Raw genomic sequence first — 23,548 nt, 5'->3', positions numbered from 1 at the left:
GGCCTTATATCAACACTGTACAATACACTACAGATGCTAAAGACCGTTTTCAAATTCTGAGGGAGACAGACCTGAGGGATCCCCTAGACCAGTGTTGGCTAATCCTGTGACACTCCAGGTGTTGTGAAACTACAAATCCCAGCATGCTTTGCCAATATATAGCAGCTTATTGCTGGAAGGGTATGCTGGGACTTGTAGTTTCACAACGCCTGGAGTGTCACAGGGTAGCCAACACTGCCCTAGACCATAAAGATTGTTCAGACATCTTTGAGTGGACAGCACGTTGCTCCATCAATGTCCACATCAAAAATTGCATGTAAGCTACTCCCCAAATGGTACTTTATCCCCTCCATGCTCCATGTCATCTATCCACAAGTGCTGCATTTTGGAAAAATTGTGAACATGATGGCACTTTTCTGCATTAATGGTGGGACTGTCCCAAACTGAGTCCATTCTGAACCCCTATCTGCTCCTTTACTTCTAATATCCTCTGTGTTTCCATGCCCTCACATCTCAAGCACTTTCTACTTCCTCTCCCTGTCCCATACATCCCCTCCCATGCCCATAGGCTGTTCAGGCACATTGTTAGTGCTGCAACCTGCCAAATTGCTGCCTCTTGGAAGAATCATATCCCAGTAACACTTCAATCGGTCTGCAATCGGGTGTAGTACATCTGCCAGATGGAACACATCAAGAGCATCCTGAGGAGCTCCTCCGTGTCCTTCCACAATATATGGACATGTGGGACTCATGTCATAATCAACCTCCACTCTGATTCTATCTTGTCCCTACTCCTTCTGGCGACTTTACAATGCTACTGACATCTGCACCCCTAACACTTATCTCCTTGCGTGACCCTCTCCTTTCCACTATTTTCTAACCCTCCACAGGCCATAAACCTAATTCCTGATCCCCCTTTCTCTCCTCATCCCCCTTTTCTGAGCCTCTCTCTCTCTTTCTCCCCTGCCTACCTCCCCATTTTTCTTTCTTGATATATTATAAATTGTGCATCGCTATGGATTACCTCCAGTATATTGTGTACATTCCTCTGTAAGAGAATTTCAAGGGCATACTCACTAACGACTACATACTAAGCTCCCTATGCAAAACACACCCGGGGGTAAATGTATCAAGGTGCGATTTGGTAAATCCAGCGATTTTCTTGGGAGAGTTGAAACTCGCAGATGTATGAACCTGAGAGTTCATGTAAAATTGCCAGAGCTGTGTTTCTGTCAAAATCACTATTTCCAAAATTGATAGAGATCAAACTCCCTACTGTTTGCCACACTAGCTATACAAGTCTCAAATGTATGAAGCTGCGATTAAGCAAACTCTTCTGAGTTTGCTTTAAAACACACCAGATTCAACATACTGCATCCTAGCAGCGTGTTCAGTAAACCCATCACTGTTACACTGTCCCTGCCTATGCAGCTGGAGGTCCCGGCAGCTGTCAAAACTGTAAAAAATAGATAAAAGTTGAAAAAAAAGTGTGGGGTCTCTCTCTATTCTCTATTTACCCTAGTGCTGCCAGACTACTGCTGGTTCCATGAAAATCAGGAAAAAATTTGTGTGGGGTCCCCCCGATTTTCACTGAACCAGCACTAGGCAAATCAGCCGGGGTTGGTGGCACTATAGCAGGGGTCCCCCTGCCATAATGACAAACAACCCCAGGCTGTTTAGCGCTGGGCTGGATTCCCTAGGGAGTAGAGTCTGCCGGGAAAAAAAAGAGCGGGCCCCCCCTCTATGGACAACCAGACCAGTGCTGAAAGCACTAGAGCTCTTCCTACACCCCTGGTTGGTGGGTGTAGGGTAATAAACACAAAGCATGATTTATGCAAGTGCTACAAAGAATGCACTTATCAGCATCAGCGGAGCATTCACAAACAGCCAATCACATCTGGGGCCTCATTCATTAAGGAGTGTAATTGCCGTTATGTGCCATATGTTGCATAAAATCATTCTGCGCATGCCCAGAACCGTACTATAGACCACTGAACACACCAAAGTCCAATTCATCGTTAAGCACAAAGGATACTTACAACAGCCTATCATTTCAGGGGCAGAACGGGGTGGGGATGGAGTTTATGCACATAGGCAATGTACAGTATTATTATTATTATCTTTGACTTATAAGGCGCCACAAAGGTTCCGCAGCGCCGTACATTATATATACAGAAAACAGAACCAGGGCACAACATGATTCAAAAATATATACAAACACAGGTGACAGGGTAAAGCAAGTTCAGTTTACAGTTCACAAAAGTTTGAAAGCCTCCTACTGTGGATTGCACTCTGAACTAGGGATATATTTACTTAGCTATTTTATCCTTGATATCTTAAATATTTACTGTCAAACAGCTTGTTATGTACAATATTACATCTGGACTTAGTGAACTGTGTACTCTTAATGTGGGTGTGATCAAAGATGGTGTTAAGTGATACCACTTTTTTACAGTTCCTTAGTTCCAAACTAATGTTGGGTCTCTGTGTGCACAGTCCTCAAGGTCCAATTCATCTTGCCTCAGCAGGAGTAAATGGGCGGCTTGGTCATCTGGAACAACACTTGATTCTCTGGGGTTGGAGTCCCTGTATTATCCTCTGGACTCATAGGATTTGCTGGCGTTCATTTTCTCCCTTGGGCTGGTCCTTTCTCTATTATTATTATTATTATTATTATCATTTATTTGTTAGGCGCCACAAGGTATCCGCAGCGCCGCACACAGTACTAACAGTAGACTATACAGCTTGAAACCATACAGGACAATGAACAAAAAGTACCAATACTTCAGAAACTCCGGTTAGTCATATGCAGTAAAAACGGAGCGGAAGAACGGGTATGGAGACAGGAGGGGAGGGGGCCCTGCTCATACGAGCTTACATCCTAAGGGAGGGTAAACAGACCAGGCACAAGAGGAGCCAGTTGAGGCAAGAGGAGAGAACGGAGGACGAGCAAAGGGAGGAGATGGGGGTTAAGTAGATGGTTGGTAGGCTTTGAGGAAGAGGTGAGTTTTAAATGCACGTTTGAAGGAGCACAGAGTAGGAGAGAGACGGATGGAACGAGGGAGGTCGTTCCAGAGAAGGGGGGCTGCACGGGAAAAGTCTTGGATTCTGTAGTGGGAAGAGGTCACTTTCTTCACTACTCTAATCTACCTGTCTCTCATTAACTATGCTACTTTCTAACTAAAGCTTTTGTTTTAATAAAATACACCACAATTTTAGAAATGAGATACAATTAAAAATAAGATACTTTTACTATAAGAAACTCTTATTTTATTTACAGAAGAGGACTTTCAAACTGTGCTTTTAAGTATTCTTCTATTGCCCCTTGTGCCCAAACAACAAATGTTTCTTTCAGTGGCATAACTAGAAATATATGGGCCACATAACATAAAGGGATAGACAAAGTTTTTGCTGCCTACCTCCACCCTGCATGTCCTACTCAGAGAGGAAGGAACATCAGAGTACTTTAGTTTGGAGCCCTAGATTGATTGTGTGCATGGCTTTCTGAGACATCGAACCCATTACAATGTCAGCAGTCACACAGTGCGGAGGTCATTACAAATTCAGCTGAACGTAGACACTGCACCATTCTACCCTATCACTCAGGGTAGATGCCCTTAGGAGCCAGCAGCTCCAGGATCAGGTCAGTCAATGGCCTACATCGGAATATGTCAAAGGTCATTAGCTAATCTGGAAAAGATAGGGAACAAATCTGCTGCCAGGTGAGGCCTGGTAGAGAGGCAAAACAGAGCACTTGTTCTTATTAACTTTTATATAAGAATAGTGGCAGATGTCAGACTCAGGGGGAGGAAGGCATGGGTTTGACACCTGTCAATCAGGCTAGACCTGGGGAGGAGCTTGGGATTTAAAAGGATTGTGTTAACTGGGGGTGTGGTAATCGATGCTGGATAGGCAACTCAATCTATTATACAGTTGAACTGTGTTAGATTAGTGCTGGAGAACTTTTGCTTAATATTATTGTCCTCATAACAAATAAACAGAAGGATATATATTTAGTGGCAAGCTCCAGAGTGTGACTATGATAATGCCTTACAAAGGCAAAACTGAGCAGCTGTTCTAGTCAGCTTTATCTAGGGGGGGTAGGTGTTCCTGAGGGCAGGGCAATCAATTCCAGACAAGCTGGCTGATCTAATACACAGAGGTGAACTGTGTTAGATTAGTGTTTGGGGTCATCAAGGGAAAACTGGATGTGTGTTTTAATGGGAATAGTGTTTTCTACCCTGACAATAAAACAGAAGATTGCTACATCAGAAATACTTTAATAAGTATTAAGTACTCAGTAGAGTTACCTGTCTGTGTCTGACTCTTCAATCATAAAGAAATGTTAGAGACCCAGTAGGAAAGGTTTGAAGGCTGACAATAATCATTTGTATTCCTTCCCCCTCTCTCGTCCTTTATCATTTCTCCCATGTAGGTTTCAAAGCTAATTCTATAGAGCTGTTTTTATTTTTCTGTCCTGATTGTTGCGCAAAACTAAGCTCACTCTGTACCTAATGATTGACACAGCATTTACAATACCTTATGCAATACAGCTGTAACTCTGCACCAGTCTCAAACACACCCACCCTTCTCACAATGTCATATGCTATTTGGACTGTTGTTCAGTGTCAAATTTTTTTCTAATCACAAACACAGAGGGACATAGGTCAGAGACGCTGCTGTCATTATTCTGCGTTCAGAATGGCACTGAATATAGCAGTGACTCTTCTCCTGGCTACCGGTGTCACTATCCTGATTTACCTCATTAAATGGTGGACTTCAGTAAAGCATAAAAATTTGCCCCCAGGGCCCACACCTCTGCCCCTGCTGGGGAATATCCTGCAGATTAGTACCACAGAATTGCCACAATCTCTGGTTAAGGTAAGCTGGAATATTTGTATTTCCATTATTGTAATACAACAGATTGCTGCAGTGCTGAATGCAGCTGTCATCTCAATATGCTAAAATGTATTTTGTTTATAAGTATATGCAGTGAGATAGTTATACAATTACAGACAGATAAAGAGATCGATAATGAGCTCTCCAGCGCACTTATGCCAATTAGACAAATGCTGATTTATGCTGTTTATCTAAAACAAACATATTTCATCCGCAGTTTAGATAGATAGATACTACTGCTGTTCATTTATATAGTAAAAAATCTGAGAATTGTTTTAATAAAAATTGTAATGTTTACACTGCACAATTTGTTTTAAGAAAAGTACTACAGCTCTCATGTAATATATATGTCTTTTAAAGCTGAGTGAGAAGTATGGACCTGTGTATACCATCTACCTGGCCAATCAACGCTCGGTCATGCTAATTGGCTATGATGCAGTGAAGGAGGCGCTGATTGACCACAGTGATGTCTTTAGTGACAGAGGGGAAATGAAACTGACAGACCTGTTCTTTAAGGATTATGGTGAGATACTTAAAAATATATTAATAAAATCTTAAAGTGGCACTACCAGTTAACTGGCGGATCATTTAGGTTCAAACTTATAAAAACAGCCTCCTATAAAAATAGTGTATTGATGCCTATATACTGAGTCGTAGGCATGTCAAGATGCATCCAGCTCTGCACCTGTGGTATATGTGCCAGGTTTACGTTAAGCATACATACACCGACATAAGAACAACCAGGTCATAAGCACAAGAAACGCTTATTAACTTTTGTTTAGATAAAGAAAAACTAATTCGCTATTAGGCTTGATATAATTCAGCAGATATAATAGCCCTTCTTGTATACAAATGAAAGTAGAATACAAATTAGTTTTAAAAATGCATCCACAAAATTTTATAATATATACACAATCAATGCAGAAAGCTCCTATCAGCTTTAGAGGTGAATTCAATATCAGCCAATCAGAAATGCCTAGCCTCTGCGGCCATTTACACTTCCATTCAGGGTAGTAGAATGACTTGAACTAATTTTGATAACTTTACAATATGAAATTAATTTTATAAAAAACTATATTTGGGGTTTTAGGGGTCATAATGAGCAATGGAGAAAGATGGAAAACAATGCGTCGATTCTCTCTCATGACTATGAGAAATTTTGGAATGGGGAAGCGGAGCATTGAAGAGCGGATCCAGGAGGAGGCCCGATGTCTTACAGAGAGATTTATGAAGGACAAAGGTGGGTGGAGACTGAATAATAAGACAAAAGTATTCATAATGGTGAATGAAAAGTTAGTATTATAGAACATGAAAAATCCATGTCAGACATTTAAAAAAATAAATCTTGAGCAATAGGTTTAACAATGTTCAAAATGTCACCTTTATCTGCAATCAAGATTTCATCTATTAAAAGTGTCCATGTCTTGCAATTCAATTGTTATTATCTTACTATGCCTTGATATTATGTTCTTTTGTGACATATCTGAAGTATTGTACTATTTCAGTCAATAAAACCTGTCCAGTAATTCTTTCCATGTGTAAGCAATGGTATAATATCAGGTGAAACTTATTATTACTGTTAGCATCACATTATTTGCATAGCAATTGTGCCACTTTGAATTTGCCCAGCCACCCCTTTCCCCCTGACTTAGTAACCTGCAGAGAACAGTGATAAGGTTACTCCACAGCTCAGTATCCCTGAATGAATCTTATTACTTCTTTCTGTAACCTAGACTTGTGGCAGGGAATGCTATGACTTGTATTTCCACAAGAACTGGAAAGCCACAGGTTGCACTAGTCTATACATACATCCATCAGTGCTACTGATCAGACATTGGTGATGGGAAGCCCCCCAATGCATGTTGTGGTATATTATTACCATGGATTACCCTAGGTGGGCCAGGAAAGCCTTTCCCTAGCTAGGGGATGGCAGTAAGCTCATTTGTACCAAATTTTTTTGTAAAGCCTACCAAGGAGATTTGAATACAAAAGGATGAATACATTTTTGCATTGTAAGATTCAAACCCACTCATGTCAAGCAGATGAGCTTTGGGTGTGCCCCTGCAATCACAGCTGACCACTCACTAGATTCTGAGCTCAGCTGTGCAGTATCTGTGGCATGTTCTGTCTGGTTCCTGTAGGTTATTTGTGTTCTTTGGAGTTTTGACCCAGCATGAATCCTAAACTTGCCCGTTTTCTTCCTGTGCTCACCTTGGTTGGGCATTATTCTCCTGGATGTGGATTTGGTGCAGCATCCGTCTGACTGTTGCTGACTTTACGTTGACCTTGCCTTCTGTGTCTCTGAGCTTGGATCCTATTTTACCTGTGGTTCCTTAGATCTAGTACCTTGTATCCCTTAGCAATATATACCAGTGATTCATGCAGTAGTATGGGGGGGGCAACTGAGTATCAATAAGCAGAACTCACTATACCTGAAATGCAGATGCTATAGGTGAAAAGTCTTCAGTGTCTACTAACTGAAAGTTGGCCAAGATGTGACAATAAAGCATTGTAATGGCAGCCTTGCATTTGAAATGTATACTGCCTGCCCCAGCAGAAATAAGAAAGATAACCAGGGGGTTGATTTGCCAAAAAAAAATTAATCTGATCCATAATATATATTGGTGTTGGCCATTCCTTTAACACGGTCCAATACAGTCTAGGGTTGTATTGGGTCACTTTAAATTGTTTCTTTTTTTGATTAATTTTGACTTTACTATCTTCATTTCATTTTTACGCATTTGTCATTAGTCATTCAGATAGTGTTTTAGAAAAGTGTATATCAATTGTTGGTGTACTGTATATATCTTCTTCTGGATATTGTTTTTTTTGCATCTAGCAGATTTTATCCAACGGGGAACTATAATAAATTTGGTCTTTACTTTTACTATAAGATTAAAAAGTTCTAACACACACAGTTCTACCTAGTAAAATACATTGGGGGCTTATGGACACAGCCACATTGTCTTAAATTTCAATCATCAATATGAAACAGCCATTATGGCTCATTTATTAATGTGCACTAAAATATAGTAACCAATCAAACATTTTTTTTCATTGTTTATCACCCACTAGACAGACATAAGCTAATTGATTATTGGTTGATGTAGCTCTGTACAAATGTAGTACCTAGAGCTTATAATTAGTGGTTGTCTGAATATACCATTAGGCCAATGGCGACAAAAGCACAGCAGTTGCTTCAATAACATGTTTTGCTTTCTGTCATTTCTAATATTACTATTATTTTGTACAGTGAAAATAAAGACTAACTGATCTTATTTTCTTAATAACAGGCACACCATTTGATCCAGTCTACCTACTGCGTTTGGCTGTTTCCAATGTTATTTGCTCTGTTGTATTTGGCGACAGATTTGACTATGAGGACGAGAAATTCATGAACCTTTTGTCGCATATTACAGTTATTGTGCACCTGATCAACTCTGCCTGGGGTCAGGTAATTATTAAGATACGTATAATAATTTGATGGATGCAGTGTGCTTGACATTCTTGATTTGAATTTTTATCATTCCGATCATTTCATCTAAATTCTACATCAATGACAAAGATCTCATCTAAACTTGCAATATATACAAAACACACTTATGCTTAGAAACTTTAGTTGTTCAACTTAAGAATGATGATTCTCCCCTTTAGCCTTATTTGATTAGGGCTAATAAAATCCAGGCATAATATCCTAGAGCATTGCAAAAATGGATTTATTGGTTGTGAATATGAAGCCAAAGTGACATAACCTGACTACTTGAGTGCAGTCCTAAACCAAAATTAATTCCACTCACTTTTGAATTTTCAATACAAAGAGAGTAAAAAACATGTAACTTTGTGGGATATTAGAGCACCTTTCAAGAAAGGTGGTTCAAGGGGTGAAGCACAATGGAATTATGCTAGTCAAGTGAAAATGGTAAATTAAATAAACATATATATGGACATCCAGTTTTTAATCCCTTCAGTGCTAAAACGGAAGGTGCTCCATATATACTCATTAAGTGATGGCATGTGTCCCACTAGACCTTAGAACTCATAGTTCACCCATCCCCCAACCACCTTACCCATCCCTCACTGGTATTTTTTTATTGGCGGTGGCCAGAAGAAGAGTCCACTAATGAAGACATAATCGCTCCATGCACAATGACATCACAAGAGTCAGGGAATGAAGGAAAGCACTAAAAGTGCCAATTGTCCCTTATCCTGGTACCCATAAACTCATGGACACCCTTGTTTGAATCAGGGGGTTCCTCTCTTTCAAACAAGGTGGGCCCTACTGAAAACATCAAGAAGTCCAGTAACAGGGGTGGTGGGCACTGATCTCCAGCATCCTTACTAGAAAAAAATTAGGATTACCCTCATTTGAAAAAGGGGAGCCCCCTCTTCCAAATAATGTGGTCCCAAAGTAGTTATTGTTTGATGATCTCTTGTGATCCCCAGAGAATAAAACCCTACACTATAGAAAATAAATAAGCAGCCTAAAGGATGGGGAGGGGTGTTATAATGCCTAGATCTAGCACTTTATGACTCCAGGAAGCTATAGGGACCCCTCATTTGAAAGAGGACACTCAGCTCTTTTAAATAATGTGCCCCCTTAGTAGTTTTTTTTTTTGCCTAGGGTTAACCAGACAATAACACTGATAATGCAAAAAGCCTTGTTGGGCTACCAATATTATTTCTACATATTTTATGCATTTCATTCAAGACAAAAAACATGCAATTCATATTCAAGTACAGTTTTTAACATTCAAACATATATATGTAGAATCCTGGTTTTGCTATTTTGGAAAGATGGATTGATTGCAAAGCAAGAATCACAACGCTTTTGTAGCTGGTATTCAAAAAAAATACACAAATTTGTTTTTAGTTCACTTTTAGCAATTTCATTAAAAAACACTTTTTTTTTGGCCATCTTGGTTAGATCTTCTTTACCATATTAGGAAGTATAAGCAAACTAATGGTATTTTATGAAATCAAATTCTGGTTCAAAGTCAATTGTATGGGTACAAATTACAGATATTAGTGGTGGAATGTGACTAGTCCAAAATAGGCTCATCACAAGAATGAAAAATGTTTCAGTCGTGAACACATTAAAGTTACATTACCTTCTAATTGCACAATTTTACTTACATTGAATGTAATAAAAGGGAACATTTTCATTAAGCTAATTTCTGCCTATAGTGACTTGGACTATATATACAGTATGTGGAAATAATGAAAAAGAAAAGGATAAAACAGCTGTAACATCATCTCACAGTAAATATCTTAATATGAAATAACATGACTAACTAAAATATATATACATTAATTGTATTAAAAGTATACCTTAATTAAAAAGTCTCTAATGTTGTCGTAAAATAAACTCTGACAAATAAAGCATAAATGAACCCAATTCCCATCCAGTTATAGTGGTCGGGTAACACTATTTAACAATGAAGTTGGGTTTAAGTAAAATCACTCATAAAATATTAGTAAGTATGGGAGCAAAACTAGCTACCATTACCCTCCCAGGTGTCTGTTAATGTATACTCCATGTGAGAACAATGATTTACTTTTTTTAAAAAAAAATTCCTGTGTCATGGTTGCTTATAATTTATGAGTGACCATGGTATGAGATATATTGTCATATAAGATGACAATATTAACAACAAAATATAATTTGTATATTTTATATTCTGAATTCAACTTTTTTCAGCTTCTAAATTTTTTCACAACCGTGATGAGCTATGTCCCTGGCCCCCACCAGAAACTATTCACAAGTTTCCAAAAGCTAAGAGACTTTGTGAGGGAAACAGTGAGGTCTCACCAAAATACTCTGGATAAGAACTGCCCACGGGACTTCATAGACTGCTTCCTTATAAAGATGGAAGAGGTGAGTTTATGGAAAGTCTTGGGACAAAAAATGCACCAAACATAAATATACACCCTTGTACAAAGAGTGGAGGGGCTCTAAATATTGTTTGCCTGTTAACAAAATCATCAAAACATCTTCCAGGAAAAAAAGAATCCCAATACTGAATTTCATCAAGATAACTTAGAGGGGGCGGTTGTTGACCTATTCTTTGCTGGGACAGAGACTACAAGTTTGACACTGAGATATGGCTTCCTGATTCTGCTCAAATATCCTGAAATACAAGGTAAGATTTACCCCCAAATTAAACTTCTCATACCCAGAATACTAATTTGTCATATGAGTCTTTCCCTTGAAATATCCACTCATAATACATCATAAAATGGGGAAATAACATATTAAATAGGATAATGTAGGTAATACTAAACTTGATTTTATATTAAAAATGAAGATTGAAAATATTTTTCTATTTTTCTTGCTATAACAAGTTACTTTGCCAGCCCTTTCCCTTGGAGGCCTCATTTTCCATTGCTTCTGTCAGACACTTGGGTGAGAGCAAAGGGAACAGAGAGTGAAAACAATTAATTAACATTTACTTTGTTGAGTTATATTGAAGCAGAGATTTATTTATTTTCTTTATCCTGTGTGTTTTGTATCCTACCACACATCTTCTTATAGCCAGCATAGTGGTTTAGTAGTTAGCTCTTCTGCCTCACAGCACTGGGGTCATGAGTTCAATACGAGGGGATTGAGGTTCCGGTCAGACCTCCCATTAGTGTACACTGGCCAGTATTTTGACATGGGGAGCCCGTTCTGGGCCTTCCACTGAATGGATTTGGGACAAACCTTCACAGACCGGTAACACTGGATCCCAGAAGACATACTAGCGGGTTGAGTTCCCGGTCGGACTTTCCGTTGGTGCACGCTGGCCAGAGCTTTGATCTGGGGAGCCTGTTCTGAGCCTTCCACTTGATAGATTTGGATAATATTCAATATACAAACAAAAACGACACTGGGTAGCCACCTAATGGGTGAGTTGGAAGAGCTTCAAAGCTGCTATTTTTTTTAGCAGTTCTGCCTCACAGCACTGGGCTCATGAGTTCGATTCCCGACCATGGCTTTATCTGTGTGGAGTTTGTTTGTTCGACCCTGTGTTTGCATGGGTTTCCTTCGGGTGCTCCGGTTTCCCCCCACGATCCAAAAACATACTAGTAGGTTAATTGGCCGCTATCAAATTGACCCTAGTCTCTCTGTCTGTCTGTGTGTGTGATAATGATGATAGTTTTCATTTTTATCAATTTGTGTACACCTAAAATGAAAACTAAAAATGTAGATATTAAAAAAAAATAAAGTCATGCCCCTATTTCGGCTTTGCGTGTGCCCAAATTCATCAAGACATGGATCCCAAGATCCATGGCCTATTGAATTCTGGCGCAGTGCTGCTATAGTACACAGGCACCTATCATCATCATCATTTATTTATATAGCGCCAACATATTCCGTAGCGCTTTACAATTGGGGACAAACATAATAAACTAATAAACGAACTGGGTAAAACAGACAAAGAGGTGAGAAGGCCCTGCTCGCAAGCTTACAATCTATGGGACAATGGGAGATTGACACATGAGGTTAAGTATACATTTTGCATCTTGGCCCAGCCAGACTGCAAAGGTAGGGTGACTCATAAGCTAAATGATCCTGTCACACAACAATGTTGGTCAGGGGGTAGTTGTCTTGTGTGAAATTGTGTAACAGGCTAAAGGTAGTGAGGTTAAGAGGGTGGTTGAGGAATATTATAAGCTTGTCTGAATAGGTAGGTTTTCAGAGAACGCTTGAAATTTTGTAGACCAGAGGAGAGTCTTATTGTGCGAGGGAGAGAGTTCCATAGAGTGGGTGCAGCCCGAAAAAAGTCCTGTAACCGGGAATGGGAGGATGTAATGAGGGTGGATGAGAGACGCAGATCTTTTGCAGAACGGAGTTGCCGAGTTGGGAGATATTTTGAGACAAGAGAGGAGATGTATGTTGGTGCAGCTTTGTTGATGGCCTTGTAGGTTAGTAAAAGTATTTTATATTTATACACCTATGTAAAGATCCGTTGTTTTGGCCGGATGTAATACCGACCAATCCGCCAGCTCTTTGCGGTGTTAAAATAAAATGATTGAAAAAGAAAAAAACATGTCCCCTTGCCTCCCTATCCTTTTAACCCTAGTGCTATTAAACCCTCTATTTTACCGAAATCAGCACTTTGCTAACCAGCCAGGGTGGGTTGCATTATAGCAAGGGAGCATGCAGCAGGAGTACCCCTGCCATAATGACAAACCAACCCCAGGCTGTTCAGCATGGGGCTGGATTCCTTAGGGACTGGGGTCCCGCTCTAGGAAGACCCAGCCCAGTGCTGAAAGCACTCAGGCTCTTTCTACACCTCTGGGATTGTGGATGTAGGGGAATAAAGTGAAAGGAATGAAAGAGCAAGTATGAAACACAATTTTACTTTTTGGAACTACAAGTCTCAGCCAGCCTGGGCTGCCATTAACAGTCTGGGCATGCTTGTGCTCATAGAACTACAAACACCAGCATGCCCATGGCAGCCAGGGCACGCTGGCACTTGGAGAACCACAAGTGCCATCATGTCCTAACACCCAGGGCTTGCTAGGCTATTTGTACTATAGGGTGATTTCCATGACAGTGTGGGAAAACCCCCTACAGTATAAATACACCTGTTCTCTGTTGATGTTTCATTTCAGTGTCGCGTGTTCCTCCATAGAGAAACAAAGTGTGTTCGTTCCTTATGGTTTTTTTTATGTTGCCAAACCTGTTCCAGTGGAAATATTATTTTGAGTGAAGATAAGAAGATGGATTACAAGCACTTTTTGAACATCATGGTGTTTTTGTGATTGAAGATAAGATTGTTACATGAAAAAACAAAACAAATGCACAGCGCTGGAAACTGAAAACACTGACCGCCAAATAATAGATCCGTGAAGTTAGATGATACAATACATTTATTCAATCAACAATAAAATATAAAATCTGAAAATAAACCTATAAAAACATTAAATTACAAAAATGATATGGACAAAACATGAATGATCAGTGCACTGAATAAATATCACAAAACCAATCAGCATAAGAGAACTAAGTGATGGACACTATAGTTGTGATGAATCTGTATGCCAAACAGTTAATATAATGACTGCACAACATATGGAGGAGGTAGTTTGTGTAAATACGTAGATCTTAAAAATCCAATAGTTCTGCTGTAGACATTATTGATATCAACAATGAACTTAGAACAGATTAGAGTCCTTCCAATCGTTCAGCTCTCTTTGATTTCAGGTGGTGAGATTGCTACAATAAGATACAGGTACGCCACAGTATAATTTATGCAGTTCCACTCGTGGATCAGACAGATACGGGAAAAAGATCTTCCCTCAGCTGCATATATAATCACTGTAAAAATTATGTATACACATCCAGGAATTTAGCAAAGTATCAAATGCATATAGATACCGTGATTGAAGACGGTGTTCTCCTGGTATATGACTCTAGTCCGGACCATCGCAACTCAACATGGAAACATATGTATTCTCTCTATAGCTGTCCCTCCAGTACGTGCCGGAACGATGGGAAGTTTCAACAGCAACAAAGATTGCTAGATGTATAATACTTTAGATTGAATAGAGGCAGATAACTGCTAATAATTGGAGAAATGATGTCTGTATTCTACAGATCTCTCACTTGATCAATAGAGTAGTTGAATAGTAAAGTGACATCCGTGCCTCACGTGAACTGATGCGTTTCATCACCTGTAGGTGATTTCATCAGAGGAAATGAGTTGTTTCAAAAAAAGCTTTTCTTATATACATTCATCCTGATTAATTAGCTGTCAGATGGTCAAAGACAGCAATCTCTTTTCTTTCTCTCCTCACCTTAAAGGCATAGCTCTATAATTGTTTAGTAATATTACTGAATGAAACTAAAGCTTTTCTAGTTATGTTAAGATATTTGAATATAGCTTCATTCGATTACTCCAGTCCATCTCAATAGTCCAATCTACTATAAAAACAACATTACAATTTTGATGTCATATTAAATATCATAACCTTCACGGATTAGGTGCGGAAAAAATTCACATATCTAATATTTTCTCGCACTGACATTATAAACTTATACTAATGGCCAGAAAAGCCTATAATGACCAAACCATTACTGGAATCCAACATTCCACTTGTTGGTATCAATAATATACACTTCTGTGCTTCCTTTGCTATGATATAGATTGCATATCACAAAGACAATAACCAAATGGTAAACAATTTAGCGAAAGAAAAATTATATCTGGAACACTAAAAATAATAATAAACAAAAGGAGGACACAATGCAATGTTCTTATAAATAAAGCATTCATTCTATGCGAATATATATTACTCATGAATACCCAATGTAAATAAGCTGAAATTCACAGTGTCCATATTAATATTATATATAAAAGGTCTGACATCATATCTCATTTCTCAGGATAGATTTTCATTCAGTTCTAATATTTCATTTAATCCACCCGGGCTTAAGGCGTTTAATTGGTGTATCCAAAATACCTATTGTGTACATAGTCTTTTGAAACGATCCTCTCCTCTTGCAGTATTATTGATATATTCAGCCCCACATACAGTCAAATCTTCAACCCTACCATTATGAACCGAATTAAAATGGCGAGGAACACTATGATTTTCTTTCTTATTTAAAATGTTTCTTCTGTGCTCCATGAATCTTTGTTTCAATGCCCTTGTAGTCCTTCCCATATAAATCAAATTGCAAATACATGTTAATATATATATCACGTAACGTGTTAAAATTGATAAATCCCCTGACCTTATATTTCTTATACATATGAGTAAATTCAGCCAATTTATTGCTGAGATTGGGACATGTCGTGCATCTACTGTTTCCACACTTATAGCATCCCTCCAAACGTTTAGGTATCCAACTGAATATTGGTGTAAATTTCGATGTTTCACTTGGAGAGCTCTGAATAAGGCTGGGAGCAAGTATATTCTTCAAATTATTATTTCTATTAATGACCGCTTTTGGATTTTGGGGTAATACCTTTCTAAGGGAGTCATCTTGTTGAAGAATAGGGTAGTTCTTTTTAATAATTCTCCAAATTTTCCAGGATTTCTTATTATTCTTGGAGATGAAAGTAGTCAAAATTGACATCTCTCCTTGTTCATTCCCTTGTTCATCTTGAACTAAAGTATGTTTACCCCTTAGTAATATATCCCTATCCATTTCTTTGACTTCATCCAAAGCCTTATCAAGGAGATCATCTGTTTAGCCCTTCTCCCTAAAATCATTTAACATATCCGCTGCTTGTGTGTCAAATACTAATTTTGATGTACAATTTCTTTTAAGATGCCTTAATTGTCCCTTTGGTATATTTTGTTTCCACTTCTTATAATGTGAACTTTTATAATGGAGATAGTTGTCTGCATCCACCTTTTTCTTAAAGGTAGAGGTTTCCAATCTGCCATCTTGAACTGTAATCTGCAAATCCAAAAAATCCATGATAGATTTATGAAATCTACTCACAAATTTTAAATTTAATTCATTATTATTAAGTGCAGAAACAAAAGAAAGAGCCTGTGATTCCCCTCCACCCCAAATAATAAACAGGTCATCAATATAACGTCTGTAGAGGATCAGGTCCGCTCCAAATCCACCCCCCCCACACGTGTCTCTTCGAAGGCTCCCATGTATAGATTGGCATAACTCAGTGCAAACCTGGTCCCCATGGCAGTGCCCATCAACTGTAAATAATGATTGTGATCAAACAAAAAATAGTATATTGTATAATATTGTATTATCTAACTTCACGGATCCATTATTTGGCGGTCAGTGTTTTCAGTTTCCAGCGCTGTGCATTTGTTTTTTTGGTTTTCTATCTTTAGACCCCACAGGTCTGTACAGCTGCAGTTTCTGATACACTGCTCTGCTGTATTGGGATCTCATATTTCATTGTGCCAGGAATATTTTCTTTTTGGGACTACAGGTCACTGTGGATCCTGGGTGCCAGGCCATGGTGACACTTGTAGTTCTACAAGCACCAGCATGCCCAGACTGTTAATGGCAGCCCGGAATGGCTGAGACTTGAAGTTTCACAAAGTAAAATTGTGTTTTATACTTCCTTTTTCTTTCCTTTACTTTATTAACCTATACCCACTGTCTCAGGGGTGTAGGAAGTACCCGAGTGCTTTCAACACTGGGCTGTGTATTCCTAGAGTGGGAGACCCACACATTTTTTTGCGGATCCCGCTGTCTACGGATTCCAGCTCTGTGCTGAACAGCCTGGGGTTGGTTTGTCATTATGGCAGGGGCACAACTGCTGCATATCCCTCTGCTATAGGCTGTCTGTGAGCATGTGCAGAGTGATTTTGTGTACGATGCACTCAAAATCAGCATGAATCAGACACCTAATGTTTAAATATAGAGAGAGATGATCATATTTTCCTCTGCATGTCTTTGCACATAGATGGTATGTACAAGTCTAACATAACTCAGGGTGCCAGTGATTATAGCAGTTGTCAAACTTTATAGCAGATCTGTTTTAACATTATTCAAACTCATGATTTCATCCTCACATTTGGTAACTATAAGACACATGTAAGACAACAATAATTAGGATATAAAGCAGTGGTCGAACTGGGCCAGTATACAGAGGTATGCAATACTGCCACTACTCCTTTTGTCTTAATTGTAAAAAGATAAAATTCCATTGACTTACATTTTAAATACCGCCACTACTAAATTTCCATATTGCTATTTTTAAGTTTACACTTTGACCACTGATACAAAGGAAGAAAACCGAATAACGCTGCAGGAGAAAAAGCAAAGATCTGTCAATTTCTCTTTATATCTCTCTGCTGTGTACAGATAGGTATAAATATGAAGTTTCATCCCATGCTTTGCATGTTATCCTGAATTATATGACTTCCAGATTTCTTGGTTCTTACACTTCCAAAGCAACATTATTCAGAATATCTTTTTAATTTTGTTTGACGATTTTACTGAAAAATAAAGCTTCTGTCTGACACCTATGTGTCTAAAACCAAAATGGTAAATACAGCCCTCTGTAAGCTACTGACAGTATTAGTTTGGAACAGTTTTTCTTTAGTTATGAGCAGTATGAAAAAATTATCAAAAGTAAATGGAAATAAAAGTTTTTTCGTTGCTGTGCCTTTAATGTTTTGTAAATTTCAGAGAAGATCCACAAGGAAATTGACAATGTAATAGGGAGAGATCGATATCCATCAGTGGAGGACAGGGCCAAGATGCCATACACAGACGCTGTTATCCATGAGATCCAGAGATTTGCCGATATTGTCCCAGCGGGACTGGTCCATGCATCCAGCAAAGACACAACCTTCAGGGGATATCATATTCCCAAGGTATTCTTGTCCAAGACAGACAATGTTAAGAGATAGATGGTAAATAAATAGATAAATATATATATATATATATATATATATATAATGATATACATATATATATATATATATATATATATATACACACACAAGTTAACCCGTGCATGATACTCATGCATTCTAGTCAAATCAAGCTACTTAAGGTGTTAAAAAGGTTCTTGTCATGCATTTGGGCCATAGCCCAGGCCTCCTCAGGGGAAGAGCGTTACTTCCCGACGTAAGCGCCCTTTTTTAACGTGGTTTTGTCCACATGTCACCACTTCATCATTCTTCTCCATCACCTCATCCTTCATTTTCATCGCCACATCTATCCAGATGTCTATCCAGACACAGGGATCTCTCTCAGCGGTCCTGAGTATCACACTCCTCTCACTCTGTCACCCCCGGCAACCACCAGCCACTCCCCACGGTCACCCCCGGCAACCACCAACCACTCCCAAATGTCACTTCTCCTTCAAGAAATATATATATATTTTTTTAAATCTTTATAAACACCTTTAACAATTAACAAATTAAATTAACAAATTAAAAACATCTTAGTATACCAAATTTCAGCCCTTTCTGAATTTTTTTTTCCACACACACTAAGAATTTAGTAGGTTAGTGTATAACTCCGCCCAGCAGGTGGCGCTGCAGCTTGGTTTTATTTTTTCCACACACACACAGACAGACTAACACACGCCACTAAACATTTATATTATAGATATATATATTTATATATATATATATATATGTTGGTATATATATATATATATATATATATATATATATATATATAAACAAGTTAACCCGTGCATTATACTCATGCATTCTAGTCAAATCAAGCTACTTAAGGTCTTAAAAAGGTTCTTGTCATGCATTTGGACCTAGCCCAGGCCTCCTCAGGGGAAGAGCGTTAGTTCCCGACGCAAGCGGCCTTTTTAATGTGTGTTCATGAGGTAAAATTACCTCACGAAAATGAGTTTGACCCCTCAACTCGTAAATTTAGCCTTTTACTACCCCTCCCACGGGGGGAAGGGGGGGATGATGGAAGTTAACTGACTTGACTATTCTAATTTTTTTGTCAAATAATGTCAGTATACCAAATTTCAGGTCAATTGGATGAGCCCTTTCTGAGAAAATAGTTTTTTCCACACACACACACACTAACACACGCCTCTACACATGTGTGTTCATGAGGTAAAATTACCTCACGAAAATGAGTTTGAGCCCTACCAAATTTCAGCCCTTTTTGAATTTTTTTCCCACACACACTAAGAATTTAGTAGGTTAGTGTATAACTCTGCCCAGCAGGTGGCGCTGCAACTTGGTTTTTTTTTCCACACACACACAGACGCCACTAAACATTTATATATTATATATATATATATATATATATATATATATATATATATACACAAATACATATATAAATATATATATATATATATATATATATATATATATATATATATATATATATATATCATTGTATATATAGATCATAACTGTTCCCATGCTTCCCTTTAATAATCTTGTTTTCTAAACCCTGTCATGCTCGCATTTTTCCTAGGCTGTGTCCATGCTCAAGTTTAAAAGTAATTAAATGTGATTTCAGGGAACCTTGCTATTTCCAATCCTGACCTCCGTCCTGAAAGACCCCAAACAATTCAAGAATCCAAAAAGGTTTGATCCTGGACACTTTCTTGATGAGAATGGTGGATTTAGGAAGCATAATGCATTCATGCCATTTTCTGCAGGTACCAGCATTTTGCAGTTAATAATATTTCTATTACAACCTAAATCTAAATAGTGAATGTTATGTTTACTATGGCTATACTGGCTTTGAAGTTCCATAATAGCCTACATAAATCAAGTATGTAGCAATAAATATGTAATAATAATGACGATGATAGTAAGAAAATAAAATAAAAATTAGGTCTGGGTCTAGAAGTGGCAGCATATCAGTTCCCTTGTGGCAACCAACATGCTGTGGGAACACTATGGGGTTACCTTCATGTTATTTGCAGGACAGAACAGAAAAGCACTTAAGTATGATGAAATATGAACAATACACATACAATTTAAATTTAAAGCAGCGATGACTTGTAAAGGCAAACTTGCTTTTACAAGCCATCGCTGCTTTAAATTTTCACTGCAAAGTCACCGATTTCAGGCGACTTGCAGAAGTCGGAGGGTGATACATTTACCCCCTAGAATCTATTATTCCTGAATAGCATTTTGGTCGCAGAACATCTATGACTATTGTAGGCAAGTACATAAGTGTGCTTACAAGCAGAGAAGGATTTATTTTGTGTTGTTCTGTGTAAATTACCTCCTTATATTTTATCTCTTTGTCCTTGCTGAATAAAGTAAAGGTATTCCTATGTTTTGCTAATGCTTTGTTTACCAGGTTAATTCTTATTTGAGGTGTCCACTGTTTTCTTATTACCTATGCCTTAGATTTCACGCTACCTTAGAATAGGAAGTGATATGCACAGGGCCGGATTAAGGGAATGGAGGCCCCTGGGCTAAGGGGCCTACATTCCCCCATGAGGCCCCCAATGTGAGTCGCCCACCACCCCCCGTGAGGCCCCTCCAAGCGCTTACCTGTCAGTGGAGTCCTCCTTCTGCGGCACGCTGTAAGCTCCTTACTGAGGAGATCTCGCGAGAGTTTGTGAACTCTCGTGAGATCTCCTCAGTAAGCAGATTACTGAGCGCTGGGGACGGAGGACTGCACTGACAGTGCTCAGCAACATTGATTGGGACGGGGGCGCCCCCGCCCCCGGACCGATCAATAATACTGCTGAGGACTTTGAAGGGCCCCCTGGATGCCCGAGGCCCCTGGGCTATAGCCCAGTTAGACCTCGGGTTAAGCCGGCCCTGCATTTGCACGATTTATAGACATTTGTAAAGAAGAGCAAATGCTCATGTTTAGGAAGCATGATGCATTCATGTCATTTTCTGCAGGTACCAGCATTTTACAGTTAATATTATTTCCATTATTATTTAAAGCTAACCAGTGAAAATTGTGTTTATTATGACTAGTCTGGATTTGAAGTTCAGTGACAATCTACATATACCAAGTATGTTGCAATAAACCAGTAATAATAATGACGATAATAGTAAAAAAAGAAAAGAAAAATTAATCAGGAAGCCAAGCTTGATGTTCTGGGTCTGGAAGTGGTAACATATCTAAGTGACAACCAAGATACTGTAGGAATATTATGGGATTGCCATCATTTTATTTGTAGACCAGGGTAGAAAAGCACGTAAGTATGATGAAATATGATCCATACACATCAACGTTATACCGGTATTTCGTAGAGTTGATTTATAAAAGACTCACGTTAAAACAAACAGTGGAGCATTAATACAATGTTTTTGATCAATTTATAAAGGAGGTGTAAGTATGGGATGTAGGGAGGTGGTGATAACTGTGACTGTTATAGAAATGCAGTTGCACATGTACCAAATGTAACATCCAGGAATCTTGTTCCAGAATGCCATTTTTGACTCAGAACATTTATGAATATTGTAGGCAGGTACATAGGTGAGCTTACAAACAGTGTTGGAGCCATTAAATGCTGTTCTGTGTAAATTACCTACATATGTTTTATCTTTTTGTCCTTGCTGAATAAAGTAAATGTATTCCTATGTTTTGCTAATGCTTTGTTTAAAAGGTTAATTCTTATTTGAGGTGTCCACTGTTTTATTATTACCTATGGCTTAGATTTCACGCTATCTTAGAATGGGAAGTGATATGCACAATGTATAGACATTTGTAAAGAAGAGCAGACGCTCATGTTTTACTAGATATTATTAAAAAATAATAGGCTTTCCTATAAAGTGAATTTAGATATACTTTTAAATAGCTTCAGGTAGTTACCATTTTACTTACCTGAAGCTTTGTTTTCATTCCGTCTCCTCAGGGAAACGCATGTGTATGGGGGAGGGTCTGGCTCGCATGGAGCTCTTCCTCTTCCTCACCACTATTCTGCAAAAGTTTACATTGAAGTGCACAATGGACAAGGATGACATAGACATCACACCAGAACCAAAGACCAATTGCTCTCGACCTCGGACCTATGAGATGTTTGTTGTTCCTCGCTAAGGAAGTACTCATCTTATTACAGCCTTGATACAAAGAGAATAAACATCAGACCAGAACCTAATAGCAATGCTTCCAGTCCTCAGACTTATGATATGTTTGCTAACCTTTGCTGATGAAGTACCTAACATTTTGATTACAAATTATATTTTCTGTTCCAAATTTTATGAGCATTTTTAACCTCAAAAGAAAGAGTGCCTTATGAATATAAAAAGTTTACAAAGTTGAATTATAATGATGTTGCTTTGTTTTCTCAAGCATGTTACACTGATGGAATAAGAATTAAGTTTCTTGCTGGTTGGGTATAGTTTTCTGATGCTGAATCTATTGACAGTTATACTGACAGTTTTACTGTCCACACCAAAATGGTAACAAAACAGTTATAAAAACAAATGCAAAAACTTATAAAGCTTAAAACTACCCGCTTCCCAAAACAAATGAAAACTTGGACTGGCAGCCAGTGGACCAATGCATGCCGACTATATTGCAGCCTATATTTTTAAGCTTTAATACTGTTGACATTTATTATTTTATAACTGTTTTGTGCCGGCAGGTTTGCCGTTATTGCTTATTTAATGTCGCCATTATGACTGTCGACATTACTAACTGTCGCCAATCACTATGTCTACATTTTACACATGGCAACAGAAGGAATCTGTCTACATTTACACTGTCACTATTTTTTCAGATTCAATTTTGGAAATATGACTATTTCCCATTTCTGACAACTTCATAACCTTTCTATAAATGTATTTGGGGAAATGCTGGGTGATTAAGCAGTTGATTAGCTTTAGCATAAAATAGACAAGACGCTTAAGTTGTTCTCAAGATATCTGCCTTTGATATATCCCCTGCTCCTGGGGCTACTATAACCTGTCTTGAACTGATACATGAAAAGTGGTGAATAATTAATTGAGTAGTAATTGGTGTGTATTTGATTTATTTCTAGGGGTTGCAGCACCCTTTCTGCATAGTATCCTGTAACACATTACATACATTTTCTCTATCAACTGTCTGGGAGAGAATCTGCATTTCATCAAACACAATGAGCATCAGTAAAATGTATTAAAGTAAACTATATCATTCTGAGAGCAGTCTGGAAAATGTTTATGTGCATTTATTATTGTTTTAAATCTGATGAATTTCTATTAAAGCTGTTACACAGCAATGATGGATAGGGTACTAGGAATAAAGCATAGAGAGGGGCAATGCTTGTGCCCATGA

The 23,548-nt window shown here is 38.4% G+C and overlaps 1 protein-coding gene across 3 annotated transcripts in view; it reads left to right on the top strand.

The window, feature by feature from the left end:
- The first annotated feature begins 4,469 nt into the window (after positions 1 to 4,469).
- Positions 4,470 to 23,548, top strand: part of LOC142102229 (cytochrome P450 2A4-like) — a 41,333-nt gene continuing 22,254 nt past the window's right edge. Inside the window, exons 1-9 of one of the 3 annotated variants that reach the window (XM_075186952.1) lie at positions 4,588 to 4,881; positions 5,260 to 5,422; positions 5,990 to 6,139; positions 8,319 to 8,353; positions 10,598 to 10,774; positions 10,898 to 11,039; positions 18,008 to 18,195; positions 19,832 to 19,973; positions 22,146 to 23,413. In XM_075186952.1, the coding sequence (XP_075043053.1) occupies positions 4,702 to 4,881; positions 5,260 to 5,422; positions 5,990 to 6,139; positions 8,319 to 8,353; positions 10,598 to 10,774; positions 10,898 to 11,039; positions 18,008 to 18,195; positions 19,832 to 19,973; positions 22,146 to 22,327 (1,359 nt within the window). In that variant the 5' untranslated portion in view covers positions 4,588 to 4,701 and the 3' untranslated portion in view covers positions 22,328 to 23,413. Of the gene's footprint in view, positions 4,882 to 5,259; positions 5,423 to 5,989; positions 6,140 to 8,192; positions 8,354 to 10,597; positions 10,775 to 10,897; positions 11,040 to 18,007; positions 18,196 to 19,831; positions 19,974 to 22,145; positions 23,414 to 23,548 lie in introns of those variants that run through there. The other 2 variants (XM_075186949.1, XM_075186951.1) reach the window with 2 other exon arrangements.

Source organism: Mixophyes fleayi, chromosome 9 (genome assembly GCF_038048845.1).
Source record: "Mixophyes fleayi isolate aMixFle1 chromosome 9, aMixFle1.hap1, whole genome shotgun sequence".
Classification (NCBI taxonomy): domain Eukaryota; kingdom Metazoa; phylum Chordata; class Amphibia; order Anura; family Limnodynastidae; genus Mixophyes; species Mixophyes fleayi.
The sequence above is the reverse complement of the archived record's forward strand: the minus strand, read 5'-3'. Positions and strand labels throughout refer to the sequence as shown.